Here is a 10,502-nt window from a genome sequence, read left to right as displayed (position 1 = left end):
AAAGAATTCATCTCATGATTATTAAGGCATACCCTTAATTTAAATTTAAAAGATAATACATTTTAAAAAATTTGAAGTTGCTCTTATTATTATACCTTTAAAATGAGCATTACAGAAGAGCATGGCATTTGCTCTATTTTAAAGCTCTTATTGTTTAATTATTAGTTTGATTTTGTATTTAATCATTACTCATGTGAAATTTATTTTAAAGCCAAACTTTAAAAACAATGTTTTATAACGCCACTCAATAAGTCCGTAGGATAACACATAAGAGAAGTTGCTATGAAATCATCCATATGAATTGTAGGAAGCAACAACTTTAACATATGTCAAAATTTCACGACAATCGAACGATTAGTTTACAAGTTACAGAGATTCAAGTGACGCTACTTTTGAGTTTTTCGAAATCATGAATTGAAAGCAATTTCGTGGGTTGATTTATCATTGATTTTTGATGGGTAAAAATACCGATACGAGGTAGATGGCGAAGAAGTTGTTTGCTGATTTTAATCGTGGCCATACAGACACTGACGTTGCTGAACACTTCAGAAGGCCAATTGAAGTGGTTACATTGGAAAATATCAAAAAAAATCCATCGAAACGTTTTGGAAAACCGAAAAGTAAAATTTTCTGAGCTAGCTGACACCCTAAAGATATCAATAGTATGTGATGGACATATCGTTCACAAATATTTGAATAGGAAAAACTTCTGTGCTAAATGGGTGCCACGCAAACTCACAATTGATCAAAAGCGTAACGAGTTGATGATTTGTGAGAGTATTTGAAGCTGTTTAATCGAAATAAAACTGAGTTTTTGCATCAATGTCACCATGGATATGACCTGGCTTCAACACTACACTCTGGAGTCGAATACACAATCAGCCGAGTGGACTAGACACGATGACGAGAAAAAATGCAACCAATCAGCTGGTAAGGTTATCGCGTCAGTTTGTTGGGATACGCAAGAAATGATATTCCGCAACTATCCTAAAAAAGGCCAGATCATCAACCTATTGTATAGCGTTATTGGAACATTTAGAAATCAAAATCAAAAAAACCGCCCCACTTGAAAAAGAAAACCGCCCATACAAAGAATGGTGATCGGTTGATCATCAGGCTATGATAGCCGGCCGATCCTCGAGCATCGGATGACGATCAGAATGTGTCATCGGGGCAAGACCCGCTGGGCATCGGATGTTAACATCAGCGCTAGACTGCCGAATAAGCATCGGCCGAGGATAGTATACGAGCGTCATCCTGTTATAGTTGCCGAGGATCGGCTCATCATAGTAACTGAGTACCGGCCAAGAGTAGTGGCCGACTGCTGACCAAGCGTGGTTAAAATAAAATTACAAAAAAAATTATATTGTACCAATATTTATTCAAGAAAGTTTACATTTTAGAAAAACTTTGGAAACATAAAAAAATAGAATAATAGTTTTTGAAAATTAGACAATATTATAATAATATTGTTCTAGTAGTATAGTTATAATAATATTATTAATAATAGTCATAATCTTAATAGTAGTAATAATTATAATAGAACAGAAATCAGTTTAAACTTTACAGCTTATTTACGCTTGTTTACGCTTACTGCCACCTCTGTCTGCAAAATTTGCCAGAAACGATCCAACGCTAGATCTTAATTTTTTTGTTTGGTCCGAGTCACCGAATTTTTTTTGTATAACATCTGAAATATAAAATATATATTGCAAATAAATAGATACATTCTGTGACAAATGTCAAAGGCATATAAAAAAGTTTTTATTGTTATTTAAATCAAAATCGATCAAAACGTCAAGATCAACATGAAATATTTTTTTGTTTAATTAATTACGTCAATAAAGCCTAGAAAGAAACTTTTATTTTATTAGAAAATGTTGAAAAAAAGCTCTAAGGTAAAGCTAGATCAAAATAATACTGAAGAATATAAAAAATAACTATAGCGTGAAATTATACAATTGATTAATGCACAATGAGATGGGACAAATAATTTATACGCTAATCGTAATTTGTCACGCTTAATACTATTAAGTTTAAAAAAGTGATAAAATAGAACTAACCTGATAAACAGATATATGTTTTAGTTGCACTAAAATTTAGTTTACCCTCGCCACGAACTACTCGACCGGCTCCAGAGTAGTGCTGTTGCACTTCGGGGGCAATAATTTCAGACAGCGTCTTTCGAACGCAAGCATTTATATTGTTCTCTCCATAAATTAGTATTTCAAACAAATTTTGTAAATTTACTTTTTCATTTTCATCATTCAACTGATCATCAAAGTTTTTGAAATTTTGAAGATTATCAAAAGGAAATATCTCTTTATAAACTTCTCTTGCTTCACTAAATGTCTTATTAGTAGCCTTAGTTAATGATGAATTACTTGCGTTTGTATATTGCCACCTTGCTTTTTTATTTCATATAAAATACTGAACTTCAATCGATCTAGCTTATTAAGCATCTCGAAAAATTTTAAGTCAATATATTTTTTTGACAGACCTGAAATTATAAGATTAAATAATAAATAATAAGTAAAGAAAAAAAATGAAAAACTAGTGATTAATAATTACCACAATTGCTACAAGCACCATCGAAAGTTGCATCGGAATCAGTCGTAATCAATCTTTTGTTATTTTGACTATCTGTAGAAAAATGATTATTTTTTGATAATAATGAAGACGCGGAGTCCGAGTCATTATCGTAGTCGTTCAAACCATCAGGTGTACCCGTGATAAGACCTAAATTAAAAAGAAGTTTTAACCAGCTATGACGCATTATTATTATATAATGATGATGTACCGATGTACCTTTTTTTGATAATTTTTGGGGTTGAACTTTTTCAGGAAAATTAGTTTTTGGTTGGTTCCTCGATAAAACTGAATTCATAACCCTTATATCATCTAATTCTCGGCTTATACCTTCAGATGAGAATTGGTGCTGCTCCATCAGGACAACAAATCCGTGAAAACAGTAGCCATAAAAACATGATTTAGGCTCCGAATTTCTTCCCCACTCACTATATTCGCTAGATCTGTTCCCCAGCGACCATATCCTGTTCTTAGATCTCAAAACGATGCTCGCTCTTAAGAAATATTTGCCAAATGATGAGATGATGGCCGAATTTTGTGGCTAAGTACAAATTGTACTACAAAAATTGGTTCAAAAAGTTTGAATTCCCTATAATTGGTATATCGTCTTCGAAGAAAACGATATTGAATTAAAAAAAAAAAAATTTGCCAAAAAAATGAGTTTTTCTTAGTTATCTTACGGACTTATTGAGTGAAGTGACATACATAACAAAATGCCATCTGAACGATACAAAAACAATTCATTATTTGCTGTGATGTTCAGGCGCGTTTTGATATTTTTATAAATAATATGCTGTTTTAATAATATATTTATAAATATTTCAATATTCAAAACATTATTCATTTCAGAAATCACGTGTTTAATTATAATACGACTGGCGTTTACAAAACAAGAACAGTAGAAGGTTATATATTCATATCCAATACCACAGAAGCCTTAACTTCAAGAATTTTCATCATATCAAAAGTAGATCCAAACGCAAAAGCTATGCTTATCCTATATAAAACAACCCCAAAGAAGGTCGAAGAATTACTAATATCCACTTGGAAAAAGCATAATATTTTAAATATTTTTGTATTTTATATGCAAGAAAACTTAACGAGTGATAACTTCAAAGTATATGGTGCTCTATACAATCCATTTATAATGAAAAATAATGTCCGAGGATTTGTTTATCATTTTGAATTAGGAGCTGACATGTCCGTAGATTATATCTTTCAATTAGAAAATCGTCTGCAGAACGTGCATAAATATCCTTTGAGAATTTGTATATTTGAACATCCTGGTACTGTAATGCCAATATACGACAAAAATGGTAACATAACAAAATATGCATTGAGAGATGGTGAAGTAATGCATTATCTAGTAAGCGGCGTTAACTTTGAACCGATATATTTTGCACCCACAGATGGTCTACTTTATGGTAACGCTCATGAAAATGGTACATTTACTGGTGCACTGCAAGAATTGCACACAGGCAATGCAGAAATATTAGCAAATATGCGTGCCATCATGAAAATTGGAGAATTAGATGCACAATTCACTCATTCAATCGTTCAACTTGAATTTGGATTTGTTAGTCCTAAATTAGGCGCCAGTGATAAGATTTTGTTCATTCATATATTTGATTTGAGCGCAGCTTTATATTTGACATTTTCATACCTTGCCATCACATGCATCTGGAGGTTGATGCAACATTTACATTCATATTTCTTAAGCATTAAAAACAATGTATCCTTACTGCAATTTCTACAAAGATTATTTGGCCTAATGTTATTGATTGGTCAGGAAAATCCAAATTTCATTTTCGAGCGTTTTGTTTTTGCTTCAATGTTGTTATTCTCAATGATAAACACATATACCTATCAGGCTAAGATGGTAGAACATTTGACAGCTAATCAAGTATCCTTAGATGTAGATACAATGGAAGAGTTGGCTGAAAGTGGAATGACGTTATATACGAGTTTCGGAATGAAAGAATTGATAGAAGATATAGGAAAAGATGAGGAAAGTCCAAAGTATTTCAAAACATTATTGAAAAATCAAGTTATTGAGGATGATTACTTGAAAGCTGTAGAACTGGTTATAGAAACCAAAAGAGCTGCTTATTTATCGGGATTATATTTTAGTGAGAGATTAGCGGCTATATATTATTCGAACAAAACTGGGGAAGATTTACTGCATGTCATGAGCGATGCACCACCTTCTAGGTAATAAAGTATTAATTTATTAAATTTCTTCTTTTATGTATTTTTTATCTGTTTATCACACTTTAATTGAATAATCTAGTGCGAAAGAAAAAACAGCCAAACTTCAGAAAATATGCGAATATCTCAATTGAAATAATTTTCTTTACATTGATTGAACTACACGTAGTATAATTCAATTTTGAACTTATTAAATTTATTATAATTTATGTGAACAATTTAAAACTTTTTACAATATTATTTTTCTAAACTTCAAAAATCGTATATTCGGTAATGAAACAAGTTTAAAATTTTATCATGTAAGTACAGAAATTTGTAAGTATGGGGCCGTTCAAGTAGCACTATAGGGGGCGGGGGTGTTATTGATTTGCTTATTTTGCTTATTTTGTGTAAGAAGTTTTGCTTATTTTTGCTGACAAAAGGGAGGGGGGGAGTAAATAATTGTAATAAATCTGCTTACGTAATACTTGAACGATCCCTATAGGTTAGTTAAAATATAAAAATACCAAATTTCTGAAAATTAAAAATCGTTAAAATAAGTTAAAAAATATAAGTTTATTGATGCATAACAAAAATAAGTATAAAACATTATTAATAAGGTAACCATACGTCCCGTTTTGGCCAAGACAGTCCCAGATTTCCACCGCGTGTCCCGGGTTTTTCTAAAAGTAAAATTTGTCCCAGATTTAGATTTTTTGTGTCGGATTGTCCCGGGTTTTCAAAAAAAATAGGTTTGAATTGAATCATTGCTATTACTGAATAATAATATTACAAGACAACAAATATGCTTATATGAATGAATACTTTATGAAGGAGAAATATACCAAAGATGGGTTAAAATATAATCTCACATTAATAAATTCGAAGATTTATTTTCAATTCCACGAAGATTACCAAAAAATAAGAAAGCGAGTCGCTAAAAAAATCATCCATCAACATAATAAATATTAATTAAATAGTATGTTATTTTAAAATGATTTAGCATAACCACTACCCCTCCCCCCCCCCCTTCACCTAATCCGGGTTAGCATAACTAAAAATTGCCGTCCCGGTTTTGACTTTAAAATATATGGTCATACTCAAAAATCTTTCAAAAATAGTATGTGCAAATTTAAATTTCAATGTGTAATTTCAATCAAAATATGATATAATATGGAATTTGAGGATGACAGTAGTTGATACTGAGGAGAAGTCTGTAAAGAAATCTCTGTTAAAATTTTGTAAATTTAAAAACTATTTTTTATATTTTATCTTAACACAATCCCTCAAAATTAAAATACGAAATGTCTAGTTTTACCTTACACTTATCATTTGATTTGATTTGATTTATAGATATAAAACAATATAATTTATTTAGAATTATGAATTGGCTTCTACACGTTCACTTCTTATTTTTGCTGCAGGCTGAATGCACATGTAATCAAAGCAAATTCTGTCTATAAAGAAAGATTCGATATGATTCTTATGAGAATATTAGAAAGTGGTTTTACCATAAAATGGATAAGAGAGGATCTGGCCAGAATAGACAGGTAAGAAGTGAATTCACGATTTTAAAGGTGGATTACTTTTAAAAATCAATATTTTCATTGCAATGTTTTTTTTGTTGTATTTCTTATGTTATTTATAATATCAAATTCTTCATTCAGCGCTCGAAGCGAACACATCGATTATACAATACCTGAGTACAATCAACAAGCATAATAAACAGCATTTATTTAGTCACAGTTTAGTGTAGTGTTTGATCTAGTAAGTGACTTTACTTGTGAATTCAGTGCTTTTTAATTAAATATAGTGCTCCCGTCAGGGAGTACTATAAATTATCACTCCACAATACCAATTGTGGAATCATTTAACATCATTCACGAAGACCAAAATAATTCTACTCAACTAGTTCTGAACCAGATGACTACAAAAAGAAATAACGATGATGCAGTAAACAGATCAACATCGTCGGATCCAACTCCCATTCCATCAACAAGTAATTTGTCTTCAATAGCAACAATGGATCCAGAGTCCACTGCACGCGATGTGATTGATTACACGAATAAAAACCCATGGCAAGAGGTAACTTCCGCTAAAAGACGTCGCCCGAACAACGCAGTAAGTAATGAAAGCGTTCCCATAAAATTAGCCAACAAATTCAGCGCTCTAGAAAACAAAGTTTCTAAACCATCAGACGAGGCAACAGATAATAAAAAATCTACTCCTCCGCCTTTATTTGTCTACGGGGTTCGAGATTACAATCTTATGATAGCGGATATTAATTCAATTATTAATAAAAACAAATACATCACTAAATACCTACCCAATAAAACTATTAAATTCAACATTTTTGAAATAGAAGACTACCGCAATTTTGTTAAATTTCTGCGTGAAAGAGACGTCGTTTTTCATACCTACCAGATAAAAGCGGAACGCTCATACAGGGTTGTACTCAAATATCTGCACTACGCCACAGATAAAAATGATATCAAAGCCGCAATTGAAAAAGAAGGTCATCCTGTCAGAAATATTACTAATATCATACATCCGAAAACTAAACAATTGCTGAACATGTTTTACATAGACTTAGAACCCAAAGAAAACAATTCGTCAATTTTTAAAATGAATAAAATGTTAAACCAAATAATTCATTTTGAGCCCCCAATAAGATCATCTAATATTCCGCAGTGTGTAAGGTGCCAAATGTACGGCCATACCCAGCGTTATTGCAACCGCAGATTTATATGTGTAAAATGCGGCTCTGATCATGAGTCTAAAAAGTGTACAAAAGCAGCTGAAGCCCCGCCCCTTTGTTATCATTGCGGCGATAATCATACCGCAAACTACAAAGGGTGTTCTTACTACCTTCACCTTGTCGGTGCAGATAACGATCAAGCAAACATAGGCAGAAGTAACGGGACTTATTTACACACAAATGCAAACCGGTACAAATCCAACCTTCACAACAATAGAATTTCTCAGTACGCAAATCCTCAGCATATGTCTTATGCTCAGGTAATAAAATCGCAATCAAACCTATTTAACAACAATCAAAATCACATTAACAACAGTAATTCTCCATCGATGTCTGATTTCCTGACTGAATTTAGAAATATGTTTAGCCAGTTAATGGAACAAAACACCATGATTGTCAAAATGTTATCAACATTAATCAACATTAATAAAGCTAAATAATGGCTAATATTTTAAACTTAGGATTATGGAATGCTAACGGCTTGTATCAACACAAAGCCGAAGTAGAATTATTTTTGAGACACAACAATATCGACATCTTTTTAATTAGTGAAACACACTTCACCAAGTATTCAAACTTTTATATACCAAATTACAAGACATACTTCACTAACCATCCCGATGGCACCGCACATGGTGGGACTGCCATTATTGTAAAATCTAATCTTCTTCATTACGAACTGGATAAATACGAATCTGAAATTTTGCAAGCCACATCAATTTCATTAAAAATGAATTCATTCAACTTATGTGTTTCTGCAGTCTATTGTCCGCCGAGGCACAATATAACCAGTTTACAATTTCAAGATTTTTTCTCTACACTAGGTAGTCATTTCATCGCCGGCGGAGACTACAACAGCAAACACGTCAATTGGGGCTCAAGATTAAATAATCCCAAAGGAAAACAGCTATATGATACAATACATAAACTCAATTATAGTGTTCTTTCTTCAGGTTCCCCCACCTACTGGCCGAACGATCCTGCCAAAAAACCAGATCTATTGGACTTTTTTGTATCATCGGGTATAAGCTCAATTCACAAGGAAGTACGAGCAAGCTACGACTTATCATCTGACCATAGTCCAGTAATAGCCAGCATAAGCACTTCGGCAAGTATTTTTAAACCCTCCTCTAGGATCTGCAACCATAAAACAAACTGGGACATCTACCGGAAGTTCGTAGAAGACAAAGTTAACCTCAAAGTTAAACTTAAAAATTCCGCTGATATCGAAAACACCATCGATTCCTTTAATACTCTTCTATACGATGCTGCAAAGTTTGCTACTCCTACTCCTGTTACGACAGAAAACTCCTGCCAGACAACAACATATGAAATAAAAAGGCTCATAGCAGAAAAAAGAAAAGCTAGGCGTAGGTGGCAACATAGTCATTTGCCCACAGACAAAAACATTTTCAATAATCTGAGCAACAAGTTGAAAGCAAGGTTAAAGGAACTCAATCAAGTGAGATTTAATAACTATGTATCCAGTTTGAATCGTTTTGACAATTCTATCTGGAAACCCGTCAAAAATAAACTTAAACCTAACTTTCAAAATCCTCCAGTTCGTATGGATACCCAGACCTCTGCATGGGCAAGAAGTGACAAAGACAAAGCAGATATATTTGCGGAATACTTAGCTACAGTTTTTCGGCCTAACAACTTATCAAATTATAATGTCAACTTTAGTCCTGCTTTAGACCATAATAGCAGTCACGAAAGCGAGAAACGTTTCTTGTCTCTCAAATTAGTAGTTAGTGAAATAAAGAAAGTTAAAGCAAAAAAATCGCCTGGAATAGACCAAATATCTCCCAGAATGCTCAAAGAATTGCCTGTAAAAGGATTCATTATAATCACCTATATCTTCAACGCTATTGTGAGACTTGACTACTGGCCAAATCAATTCAAGACCTCTTTAATAAAGATGATTCCAAAAACTGGCAAGGATCAACACTTAGTCACATCTTATAGGCCAATCAGCCTTCTTCCTATATTGTCAAAAATTTTAGAAAAACTGTTACTACAAGATATTCTGAAGGAATCCAATATCTTCCCTGATCACCAGTTTGGATTTCGTAAAGAGCACTCAACCATACAGCAGTGTCACAGGATTGCCAGTCATATTTATAACTCATTCGAATCCAAACAATATTGCACCGCCGTCTTTTTGGACGTCAAACAAGCATTCGACAAAGTGTGCCACGACAGACTCGTCACAAAAATTAGACTCTACTTACCAGTAAAGTATCATAATATCTTAACATCATATATTGTCAACAGAAAGTTTATAATCAAGGTTAATTCCTCGTCGTCTGACGTATTTCCTATCAAGTCAGGGGTACCGCAGGGAAGTGTGTTGGGTCCGTTCTTATACACCCTGTTTACGCGCGATATTCCTACAACATCTATTACCACAATCGCCACATTTGCAGACGACATATCAATCTTATCCACTGATGACAACCCTAGTACTGCTTGTTTAAAACTGCAGTATCATCTTAATTTGATTGAAGATTGGACCAAACTGTGGAACATAGGCATCAATGAGTCTAAGTCTAGCCACATTACTTTCACTCTTAACAAACAATCGTGTCCTGCAGTGTTCTTAAATGGCAATCAAATTCCAACAGTCAGCACCATCAAATATCTTGGAATTCACTTTGACGAAAAACTCACCTGGCGACATCACATTTGCACTAAAGTTAAGCAAATGAAAACGCGAGTTAAAGAACTCGGCTGGCTCATTGGACATAGATCCAAATTATCTCTTGAAAACAAGGTCCTTATTTATAATATGATAATTAAACCGTTGTGGACTTATGGTCTTCAGATTTGGGGCTGCTCAAGCAAATCAAATATTGCTCTTATACAACGGATGCAATCAAAAATTACTCGTTTGATCACAGGAGCACCCTGGTACGTAACTAATCAAATGATCCATAACGATCTAAATATACAGTTCGTTAATGAT

The 10,502-nt window shown here is 33.2% G+C and overlaps 1 protein-coding gene across 1 annotated transcript; it reads left to right on the top strand.

The window, feature by feature from the left end:
• Positions 1 to 3,736: 3,736 nt before the first annotated feature.
• LOC113385562 lies at positions 3,737 to 6,498 on the top strand. Its single transcript, XM_026623414.1, has 3 exons — positions 3,737 to 4,800; positions 6,201 to 6,326; positions 6,444 to 6,498. The coding sequence occupies exons 1-3, from the start codon at positions 3,737 to 3,739 to the stop codon at positions 6,496 to 6,498; spliced, it is 1,245 nt and encodes a 414-aa protein (XP_026479199.1).
• Positions 6,499 to 10,502: the final 4,004 nt, after the last annotated feature.

This window comes from Ctenocephalides felis, unplaced genomic scaffold (assembly GCF_003426905.1).
Source record: "Ctenocephalides felis isolate EL2017-DRISC unplaced genomic scaffold, ASM342690v1 CF-g0.4_SCAFFOLD_03571, whole genome shotgun sequence".
NCBI classification, from domain to species: domain Eukaryota; kingdom Metazoa; phylum Arthropoda; class Insecta; order Siphonaptera; family Pulicidae; genus Ctenocephalides; species Ctenocephalides felis.
Note: the sequence above shows the minus strand (reverse complement) of the source record. Positions and strands in the feature narration are given on the sequence as shown.